At 34.8% G+C, this 12,210-nt stretch overlaps 1 protein-coding gene across 1 annotated transcript in view; it reads left to right on the forward strand.

Annotated features, from left to right (window-relative positions):
* The window catches only part of LOC124081878 (zinc finger protein 626-like), a 47,020-nt gene that overhangs the window by 31,479 nt on the left and 3,331 nt on the right, over window positions 1–12,210 (forward strand). The window contains exon 3 of the mRNA XM_046428241.2: window positions 8,604–8,730. Coding sequence (XP_046284197.1) covers window positions 8,604–8,730 — 127 coding nt within the window. The remainder of the gene's footprint in view (window positions 1–8,603; window positions 8,731–12,210) is intronic.

A 12,210-nucleotide genomic window follows, 5' to 3' on the forward strand; every position in this document is an offset into this window, starting at 1 on the left:
CACATTTTTTTATCCATTTGTCTATTGAAGGGCATCTAGGTTGGTTCCACAGTCTTGCTATTGTGAATTGTGCTGCTATGAACATTGATGTAGCAGTGTCCCTGTAGCATGCTCTTTTTAGGTCTTTAGGGAATAGACCTAGAAGGGGAATAGCTGGGTCAAATGGTGGTTCCATTCCCAGGTTTCCAAGAAATCTCCATACTGCTTTCCAAATTGGCTGCACCAATTTGCAGTCCCACCAGCAATGTACAAGTGTACCCTTTTCCCCACATCCTCGCCAACACTTGTTGTTGTTTGACTTCATAATGGCTGCCAACTTACTGGAGTGAGATGGTATCTTAGGGTGGTTTTGATTTGCATTTCTCTGACTGCTAGAGATGGTGAGCATTTTTTCATGTATTTGTTGATTGATTGAATGTTCTCCTCTGAGAAGTGTCTGTTCAGGTCCTTGGCCCATTTGTTGATTGGGTTATTTGTTATCTTATTGTCTATTTTTTTGAGTTCTTTGTATACTCTGGATATTAGGGCTCTATCTGAAGTGTGAGGAGTAAAGATTTGTTCCCAGAATGTAGGCTCCCTATTTACCTCTCTTATTGTTTCTCTTGCTGAGAAAATTTTTTTTTTTAGTTTGAGTAAGTCCCATTTGTTGATTCTTGTTAATAACTGTTGCGCTATGGGTGTCCTATTGAGGAATTTGGAGCCCGACCCCACAGTATTTAGAACATAGCCAACTTTTTCTTCTATCAGATGGGGTGTTTCTGATTTGATATTAAGCTCCTTGATCCATTTTGAGTTAACTTTTTTGCATGGTGAGAGAAAGGGATTCAGTTTCATTTTGTGGCGTATGGATTTCCAGTTTTCCCAGCACCATTTGTTGAAGATGCTATCCTTCCTCCATTGCATGCTTTTAGCCCCTTTATCAAATATAAGATAGTTGTAGTTTTGTGGATTGGTTTCTGTGTCCTCTATTCTGTACCATTGGTCCACCCGCCTGTTTTGGTACCAGTACCATGCTGTTTTTGTTAATATTGCTCTGTAGTATAGTTTGAAGGCTGGTATCACTATACCACATGATTCACACTTCCTGCATAGCATTGTTTTTGCTCTTCTGGGTCTTTTATTTTTCCATATGAATTTCATGATTGCTTTCTCTATTTCTACAAGAAATGCCATTGGGATTTTGATTGGCATTGCATTAAACCTATAGAGAACTTTTGGTAATATCACCATTTTGATGATGTTAGTTCTGCCTATCCATGAACAGGGTATATTTTTCCATCTTCTAAGATCTTCTTCTATTTCTCTTTTTAGGGTTCTATAGTTTTCATTGTATAAGTCTTTCACCTCTTTTGTTAGGTTGATTCCCAAGTATTTTATTTTATTTATTTATTTATTTATTTTTTTGAGGATATTGTGAATGGAGTGGTTGTCCTCATTTCCATTTCAGATGATTTGTCGCTGATATACAGAAATGCCTTTGATTTATGCATGTTGATTTTATATCCTGCCAATTTGCTGAATTCATTTATTAGCTCTAATAGTTTCTTTGTAGACCCTTTTGGATCTGCTAGGTATAGAATCACGTCTCCTACAAATAGTGATAATTTAAGTTCTTCTTTTCCTCTTTTTATGCCTTTAATTTCTTTCATCTGTCTAATTGCTCTGGCCAGTGTTTCGAGAACTATGTTGAACAGAAGTGGTGAGAGAGGGCATCCCTGTCTTGTTCCAGATTTTAGAGGGAATGCCTTCAATTTTTCTCCATTCAGAATGATGCTAGCCTGAGGCTTAGCATAGATTGCTTTTACAATATTGAGGTATGTTCCTTTTATCCCTAGTTTTTCTAGAGTTTTGAACATAAATGGATGCTGTACTTTGTCGATTGCTTTTTCCGCATCTATTGAGATGATTATATGGTTTTTATTTTTAAGTCTATTGATGTGGTGAATAACATTTATTGATTTCCGTATATTGAACCAGCCTTGCATCCCAGGGATGAATCCTACTTGATCATGGTGCACAATTTTTTTGATATGTTTTGTATCCGATTCGCCAGAATTTTATTGAGGATTTTTGCATCTGGGTTCATTAGAGATATTGGTATGTAGTTTTCTTTCTTTGAAGTGTCTTTGTCTGGTTTAGGAATCAGGGTGATGTTGGCCTCGTAGAATGAATTTGGAAGTTCTCCCTCTTTTTCTATTTCCTGAAATAGCTTGAAAAATATTGGTATTAGTTCCTCTGCTGTATACCCATCCGGTCCTGGGCTTTTCTTAGATGCTAGTCTTTGGATGGTTTCTTCTATTTCCTCAATTTATATTGGTCTGTTTATGTTGTCTATATCCTCCTGACTCAATCTGGGCAGATCATATGACTTAAGAAATTTATCGATGCCTTCACTATCTTCTAATTTATTGGAGTATAAGGATTCAAAATAATTTCTGATTATCTTCTGTATTTCTGTAGTGTATGTTGTGATATTGCCTTTTTCATCCCGTATGCTAGTAATTTGAGTTCTCTCTCCTCTTCGTTAGCATGGCTAAGGGACTGTCGATTTTATTTATTTTTTCAAAGAACCAACTTTCACTTTTATCAATTTTTTCAATTGTTTCTTTTGTTTCAATTTCATTAATTTCAGCTCTGATTTTAATTATTTCTTGCCTTCTACTTCTTTTGATGTTGTTTTGCTCTTCTTTTTCTAGGATTTTGAGATGAAGTATGACATCATTTATTTGTTTTTTTTTTCTTTTTTTAAGGAATGATCTCCAAGCAATGAATTTTCCTGTTAGAACTGCTTTCAGTGTGTCCCATAGATTCTCATATGTTGTGTCTGTGTTTTTATTCATCTCTAAGAATTTTTAAATTTCCTCCTTGATGTCTTCTATAACCCTTTGATCATCCAGTAGCCTATTGTTCATTCTCCAAGTGATGCATGATTTTTCCTTCCTTCTTTTATCATTGATTTTCAGTTTCATTGCATTATGATCAGATAAGATGCATGGTATTATCTCTACTCCTTTATATTGTCTAAGAGTTGCCCTGTGACATAATATATGGTCTATTTTTGAGAAGGATCCATGTGCTGAGAAAAAAGTTTAACTGCTTGATTTTGGTGGTATATTCTATATATGTCAATTAAGTCTAGGTTATTAATTGTGTTATTGAGTTCTATAGTTTCCTTATTCATCTTTTGTTTGGAAGATCTGTCCAGTGGTGAGAGAGGTGTGTTGAAGTCTCCCATGATTATTGTATGGTGGTCTATTGGACTCTTGAACTTGAGAATAGTTTGTTTGATGAACACAGCTGCACCATTTTTGGGGGCATATATATTTATGATTGTTATGTCTTGTTGGTATATGGTTCCCTTGAGCAGTATGTAGTGTCCCTCTTTATCCCTTTTGATTAACTTTGCCTTAAAATCTATTTTATTTGATATGAGTATGGACACTCCTGCTTGTTTCCGAAGTCCATATGAGTGATATGATTTTTCCCAACCTTTCACCTTCAGTCTATGTATGTCTTTTAATATCAAATGCATCTCTTGTAGGCAGCATATTCTTGGGTCTTGTTTTGTGGTCCATTCTACTAGCCTGTGTCTCTTAATTGGTGAGTTTAAGCCATTAACATTTAGGGTTATTATTGAGATATTGGTTGTTCTTCTAGCCATATTTGTTTATTTATGTTACTAAACATGGTTTGTTTTCCTCTTTGATTATTTCCCCCCCCTTTACTGTACTACCTCCCACTGTTGGTTTTCATTGTTATTTTCCATTTCCTCTTCCTGTAATGTTTTGCCAAGGATGTTTTGAAGAGGTGGTTTTCTAGCTGAAAATTCTTTTAACTTTTGTGTATCGTGGAAGGTTTTAATTTCATCTTCCATCCTGAAGCTTAATTTCGCTGGATACACAATTCTTGGTTGGAACCCATTTTCTTTCAGTGTTTGAAATATGTTATTCCAGAATCTTCTAGCTTTCAGAGTCTGTGTTGAAAGATCAGCTGTTATCCTGATTGGTTTACCCCTAAATGTAATCTTCTTCCTTTCTCTTGTAGCTTTTAAAATTCTCTCCTTATTCTGTATGTTGGGCATCTTCATTATAATGTGTCTAGATGTGGATCTCTTATGATTTTGCACATTCGGCGTCCTGTAGACTTCTAGGATTTGGGATTCTGTCTCATTCTTCAAGTCTGGGAAGTTTTCTCATATTATTTCATTGAATAGATTGCTCATTCCTTTGGTTTGGACCTCTATACCTTCCTGTATCCCAATGACTCTTAAGTTTGGTCTCTTTATGTTATCCCATATTTCTTGGATGTTCTGCTCATGGTTTCTTAACAGTCTTGCTGAACTGTCTATGTTCTTTTCAAGTTGAAATACTTTGTCTTCATTGTCTGATGTTCTATCTTCTAAGTGTTCTACTCTGCTGGTAGTATTCTCAATTGAGTTTTTAAGTTGATTTATTGCTTCCTGCATTTCTAGGATTTCTGTTTGTTTGTTTTTTATAACCTCTATCTCCCTGTATAGTTGATCTTTTGCTTCTTGGATTTGTTTATGTAATTCATTGTTGAAGTGATCTTTCATTGTCTGATTTTGCTGTCTAATGTCTTCCTTGATACTCCAGATCATCTGAAGCATGTATATCTTGAATTCTTTATCTGACATTCCATCTGCTACAGCTATTACCACTTCTAAAGTTGAGTTGACTTACATTGCTTGTGGTCCTTTTCTTCCTTGTCTTTTCATACTGCTCACATTTCTTTCTGCTTGGTGAAACTGTTGTGTTATTGAAATTTCCCCCCTATATATTTATATTGCTCTTGTATAGTTGAAAAGTCTCCCTTGCAGGGTCGGGCGGTGGCGGTGCTCCTCCTCCAATTGGTGTGATCTGTCTACCACGCTGACGGGCTGCTGGGCTTATTCTGCCAGTCGGTCGCAGGTCTGCCTATCTTGTAGGTGCGGCCGGCGGCTCTGCTCTGCCCCTCCTCCAATTGGTTTGATGTGTCTGCCACCCCTGCAGACCCCTGGGCCTGTTCTGCCAGTCAGTAGCAGGTCTACCTACTTTGCAGGTGCGGGTGCCGGCTCTGCTCTGCCCTTGCTCCAATTGAGGTGATGTGTCTAGCATGCCGGTTTGTCGCTGGGCCTGTTCTGCCCGTGGGCGGCGGCTCTGCTCGGCCCCTACTCCAATTGGGGTGACGTGACTACCATGCTGGCGGGTCGCTGGGCCTGTTCCAGCCATGGGCGGCGGCTCTGCTCTGCCCCTCTGGCTTGATGACAACATGAGAGAGACTCGGGTGTTTGTGACTCACTTTCTTTACCAGGAGACCATCTGTTTCTGTCGCCACTGGTATCTATGAAATTATCTCCTCCACCGCTTTCTGATGACATCAGATCTCTGCCATGTTGGTATCCCATGTGAATGGCAGCATTTCGTTCCCTTTGCCGGGTGACTAAAGCAAAGGGTGGGTCCTGATCGGCCCTCACAAGCCCCGTCTCAATCCTATTGCCACTGCCTATGAAGGCTCGGTTGGTATTTACCTCCAAAGTATTCAGCAGCACCCGGACCGAGAAGCAGTTTCCGCGGGTTCTTTAGCCCTGGGCCAGAGCAGTTCTGGGAGCCGGGATTTGGCTGCTCCGTGCTCGGTGTATGTTGTGATAGGAGCAGTTTCCAAGAAGCAGTTTCCACTGGTTCTTTAGCACTGAGCCTGAGTCATTTGTCTGCGAGACGCAGGCGAATGGTACCCTGAAATTACCTGTTCTGTAGCTGAATGAGCTGCAATCAGTTGAAAACAGGGATGGTGATGTCAGTTCTCCAAGATGGTGTCCGCTGCCTTCCTCTGTGTTCTGACCTGTGTGGAGAACCAAATTGTACCACTTCCCTCCCTGTCTCAAACCCAGAATTCAGCACTGAGCACAGTGACTGCACAGCTGGCAGGAGGCCGCAGAATCCACAGCGCTGTATCTTTGTGTTTCTATCTCATCGTTTCCCAGCGTGTGCCGCAGACTCTAGCCACGGAGTGATTTGCTGAATAAGCAGCGTGACCCTCTGTGCGGACAAATCTCTTGTGTTTGAGCCCCGGTAGCTGATCCTCGTGCGATGGAAATCCTTCCTCTAGGTTTTGGAGCACCCCAATTTTGCTGGAAATTCCTAACAAGATAGGTTTTAGCCTTTCTAACTCGTCATTCCCCTGCACAGTGACGTGGTACACGGGGGTGATGCACTCCCTTCGCCGCCATCTTCCCTTCCCCTGAGAGAGAATTTTTTAATATTTACTTTTTAGTTTTCATTTTATTATCACACTGTTTTCCCAATATCCTAGGATGTTTTAAGAGTTTTTTTTGTTGTTTTTTCTGTAGTTCCACCATTTATTTTATTATGAGGTTTACCCTGATTGATTTAACTTCATAACATCAATCATGTGGCATCATGGTATTTTGGTCAGCAGCAGACTTTATGTCCAACCATGGATCTAGCAAATATCTTAGCCATGTACTAGTTAATACCAGTTAGATTCTGTCATTGCACTCAGAAAATTGGAAAATTGTAGAAGATTCTTAGTATAAATTTTCCAGAGTGTATTTCCATAAAGTGAGAAATCATATATGCATATATTTGCAATTATATACTGTATAATTGATATAATTTTTATTTGTTGAATTTTCAAATTTGCTAGTGCTTTTTTAAATTTTATCTGCTTTTCTTTTTATTTGTACTGAAGATTGAACCAAGGGGTGCTTAACAATGAAGCCACATCCTCAGCCCTTATTTTTTTTATATTTTATTTAGAGACAGAGTAGTGCTGAGTTGCTAAGTGCCTCACTACATTGCTCAATACAATATATATAAGACAATATATAATATTGTCTTAGAATTTATGCTCCTTTTTTCTTATCCTCCTCAGTCCCTGGAACTACAGTTGTCCATCACTAGACCTGACTCATTTGCTTTTTAAAAGCACCAATATTGGTATTGGTAACTCTGTGTTATGTTTATCTTTAATAGTTTCTAATTTTGCTCTTTTTCTTAAGACTTTCTATACTTTCATTATTTAAAATTTACTTTTCATTGGGGTGGATGATTTGATAATAAATTCTAGTCATTTTATGACTTACTAATATTTTTGTATGTTTTATTTTCATCTCAGGTATAGATGAATTCCAATTTTTGCAGCTGTATGAAGGTCTAAGTGAAACATAATAACCTGTATGCATATTGTTAAAGAAATGGAACCACAATTTTACCCAGTTTTCTTTTTTTTTATGACTTTTGGACTGTATATGTCCAAAGGACATAAAATCAGCATAGTACATTGACACAACCACATTAATGTTTATAGCAGCACAATTCACTGTAGCTAAGCTATAAAAACAACCATTCAATAATGAATGGGTCCATTCAATGATGACAGGATAAAAAACTGTTGTTTATGTACACAATAATCTATGAATCAGCCATAAAGAAGACTGACTTTATGACATTTGCAAGGAAATGGATGAATCTGGAGATTTTATGCTAAGTATATAAAACAATTTCTTTAAAACCAAAAGTTGAAAGTTATTGCTGATATGTGAAATCTAAAGCTCATAAAGTGGGGAAGGGTAAGAAAAGAAGATCAATAGATTGCACAATGGTAAACAAAAAATAAATAAATGAATAAATAAATAAATAAATAAAAAGGGATGGGGAAAGAAATATAAAAGATATATATCTCTAAGTGAATTCTACCATCATAGCCACCAACAAGGACAGAATTTTAATTAGGATAAGATATATCCCATGCTTGCATAATACTATAAAATTGATTTTACTGTCAGGTAGAACTAGAAAGAACCAATAAAATAAAAAAAAATCATATTTATTTGAAGAGCTATATGTACATTCTACTATAAATATCATACAATATAAACATTGATCACAGTTTCTCTCTCTCTCTCTCTCTCTGTGTATGTATATATATATATATATATATATATATATATATATATATATATATAATTTTGTATGTTAAAAATGTTAAAGTTATAAAAAGAAAGATTCAAACAGGATTGTTGTTGCTTTTTTATATTAATAACATACATAAATCCAATAAAATATTTGAAATTAAATAAACTCTTGAATATTTCCATTAAGTGGTCTGTCTATCTTGTTACATTTCAAAATTTGTCTTATACCATTGGTATTGGAATTACTAGAGATATCACTATACATTCAGAACAGCCACCTCTATCAGAGAAATAACAAATAAGATTTTACATTTTAGTAAATCTCTGATTAGTGGTTGTACAATAAAAATCTGAGGATTCCCTTTCTTAATTACCATAATTTTCTCATCTGAAAAATATGTATAATTTAGATCATTATATAAAAAAATTACAAAATATATATTTTTGTGATAATGCCTGAGTTTTATATTGTGTTTCATAAATTTGGAGTATGTGCATTTTTTTTGAACTTTAAACACTTTTTCTGCAGACGTAGATAATAGTATCATTGTGTTCCAAAACACCACCTACATGATAGTCTACTAACTCTCATTTCCACTTCAATTACATTACAGAATGTGCAAATTTTCATGTGGTAAATGTGTTATTTATTTACCTATTCTTATTTTAGGAATGGTTAACATTTAGGGATATAGCCATTGATTTTACTGAAGAGGAGTGGGAATGCCTTCAGCCTGCTCAGAAAAATTTATATAGAGATGTGATGCTAGAGAACTATAGAAACTTGGCTTTCCTGGGTAAGTTTAATTTCCCTTTAAAATTATTAAATTATAATTATTATTTAATTTACTTCTGTTGCAGAGTATCTTCTGGGAACTTCTCTATAAGGATGAGTTTCAGATTTTTGTTTCAAAGAAAAAGAGTATTTTTAGTACAGATATTTTACTCTCTCTCTCTCTCTCTCTCTCTCTCTCTATATATATATATATATATATATATATATATATATATATAAAATTTTACTCTTTAATCTGTCTCTTTCTTGGTGTGTTACACATCCTTCACTTTAGATAAGTTGTACCTAGCATAATTTAGTGATGAAAACTATTGTAATGTCAAGGAGAATACCAAATTAAAAAATGTTGAAATAGTTGTTATTCAGCAGAAGAAATTTTCAGAAGCTTAGGTTTATTTATTTTGATTGTAATCATTGAACATATACTGCCCTATATTTATCACATTTTTAAATTCCTTGTTGTTCTCTGCTTTCTTCTTTAGTGATGTCCCAGTTCATTCAGATTATCCATCAAAACTTACCTTTTGTTGTTAGGGCCAGAATGATCTGTTTCAAATCTTCTTGTGAGGAAACCCTTAAAGAAGCAAACAGAAGAGAGAGACACACACACAGTGAAAAGGAAAAAAAGAAAAAAAAAAAACCAAAAAACGGCCACCCCTCTTCACAGCTGCACATATAATACCCCAAAATTACATAGCTTCTGATACCATGACTACATTCTAAGCCAGTGTTTCTTTAACCCCAAGTGCTATCTAACAAAGATTAGGTACAGTTATTATACAAAAATAGAGCCCCTTCTCCCTAAGGACATTACCACAGAAACTAGATAGTGCACCTGTATAGTTGTCTTAATTGCTTCAAGTAGAAACTGCTGGGCATTAGAATTGTGGGACTCAGGGTGACTGTTACCATCACCCTGACCCTTTCCTGTCTATTTCCAAGGTCGGAATACCTAATATCTCCCCTCTTTTTCAAGGCCTTTTGAATAAATAATATTATTTATCTCCTTAATAATGGTGGGGGCAAAAAATAGGGCAGGAATAGACAGTAGCCAGTGCCAACATCAGTAAACATCCACATATGAATATTTTTGACCCAGATGAAATTGAGTAAACATGAAGTTAACCAATCCAACAAATCCAAAATCTATCATATTGATGAAACTTATTGATGATATCTTTAAGGTAATATAAGCCTTTTGAAATGAAATTACTATTAGAAGTTAAATTGATTGAACACATGTTATTAAACTTCTGATATCCTTTATGATGTAACAATAACAGACAATCAATTGCAGCATTTTTGTCAAGTATGGCTTTACAATGTTTTTTTTTTTTTTTTTGGTTCTTCATTAAGCATATTTACATCCATGGAGGCATGACTAATACTGTTTATGATAGCATAGGTGAGCTTTATAGTAGTTTTATAAGCCTGTATAGCTAGTTCAGGGAAACCCACTAAGGAGAATGTCAAAGCGTCAAATTCTGCCTTAGAGAGAAGCTTCACTTAATCATCACAGTTTTTATCAAGAGGAATAGACCATTTATGAATAAATTGCACAGGATGGTGACCTATTAAATACTATATGGATGGTAAGGACACATTATTCTGCTAAGACAACACTGAATACCATGAGACATTTTTGCAGGTATATAATAATTCCAGACAAAAGCATTTACAGAGTTTTGTGTGAGTTTAGAAATCAAAGCTGTAACAAAGTTTTCTAGAGTACATTCTAACCCTATTTTAGCCAACACCTTTTGAGCTGAGGCTGTTAATGGTTTTAAATTCCTCCAATTAACTAGAATTATAGTATCTTGGGGTCCTCTTTTAATGTTTCTCCTCTTTTGAGGAGAATGATTATTCTCTTGTTTGGATGGACTCTTCTCTTCCAGGGCTAAATGAAACTTAGGAATCAGGTTGTGAAGTACCTAATGTACATTTATAATTGCTATTTTTCATGCATGAAGATAGAGTCCAAACAGGACATGTTGGCATAAGCGTAGCATTCTATGCTTTTCTCCACATGATCAAAGACATAGGATCTTGTCATACTGGTCAGGTGGAACCTCTTGAGAATAAAATATCTATTCAATGCAGATGACCAATTATGAATATTAACTTTCTGTTGTATATTGAGCACATTAACTGTAAATAAAACAAAATTTAATGCATATTAACATAAGACAGGCTAGATCTTTCTTTGTTTCTGTTTTAAAAGTAAAGTATTAGGATACAATTTTCTCACTCAACAAAAGCTCATCCAAAAGAATTATAAGAAATTTTATGATTTAAAACTCTATCTTATTGATTAAAAATTGTGCAAAAAGATGAGATGTAAAGGCAGGGGCATTATCCATCTTTAAACAAATAGGGCCTCCAGGAGCAGATCATGCTTGGTTTCTTTCCATGCTGTTTGCTGGAACTGACTTGAAATTTTCTTGTTTTAGATTCAATGCTGTTAGTAATTTTTTTCTTTTCTTTTTTTTGCAATAATGCATTAGTAATCATAAATATTTTTATGTGAATAAATCATTATGATTCTATTTTGTAATTTTAAAATATTTTTTCTATTTTGATTAGTGATTTAATTTCTGGATCATTGTTTTTTATTGTGGCATGCTTGGATTCTTTTCATACTATATATATATATATATATATATATATATATATATATATATATATATAGTCTTTGACTATACTATCAACCCTACACTTCCCACTTCTCTTTATATATCCTATAAGTCTTTTAGTTTTTACAGTAGTTTACAAGTTGTTTAGACTTGTCTTAAACTTGGTACTGCTTAATAAGCCTCTCCCATATTGGTAGAATTTCAGCTTTGCACACTAGGAATGCCCCTGTCATTTTTTCTTAAAGAATTATTCACATAAACATTATGCTTATTGATGTTAGTATTTTTCAATTTCACTCTCTAAACTTTCTTTAAATAGTTATTTAGTGTTCTTTGAGTAATTCATAACTGTCAGTATCCTAATGTTAAATTCTTAATGTCTTTTTTTTTTCTTTTTTTGTCACTTGGATTAAGCCATGCTTCTCTTTGTTTATATTTGCTGTACTATTTTTATTTGTTCATAAAGGGGCCATCAGTAGATTATATAGTCCATTTTTTTTTGGAAAAAAGCATAAAAACTTTTAAATAAATAAAAATAGGCAAGAACAATGCTGCCTCCCTGTAATATTTGCTAATTGGGAGGCCATGCAAAAGTACTTCATGTTTGAGGGAAGTCACAGAAATTTAGAAACAGCATGGCTCAAACAATATTAAAAAGACTTGTGTTGTAGTTCATGATATAGAATTTTGGGGGTAATCTCAAGCACTACACATGAAACATTAAAAGTTAGATGACCTAAAGATCCAGAATTTCCAGTACTAAATATGTATCTATGAACAATTAAATCACAAAATTGAAGAGATACCTCTGCTTTTGTGTTTAGTGCAAACATTTTTTTCAGTATTAA

The sequence above is a fragment of the Marmota monax genome, unplaced genomic scaffold, assembly GCF_021218885.2.
Source record: "Marmota monax isolate L192 unplaced genomic scaffold, Marmota_monax_Labrador192_F-V1.1 WCK01_AAM20220418_F8-fsc00313, whole genome shotgun sequence".
NCBI lineage: Eukaryota > Metazoa > Chordata > Mammalia > Rodentia > Sciuridae > Marmota > Marmota monax.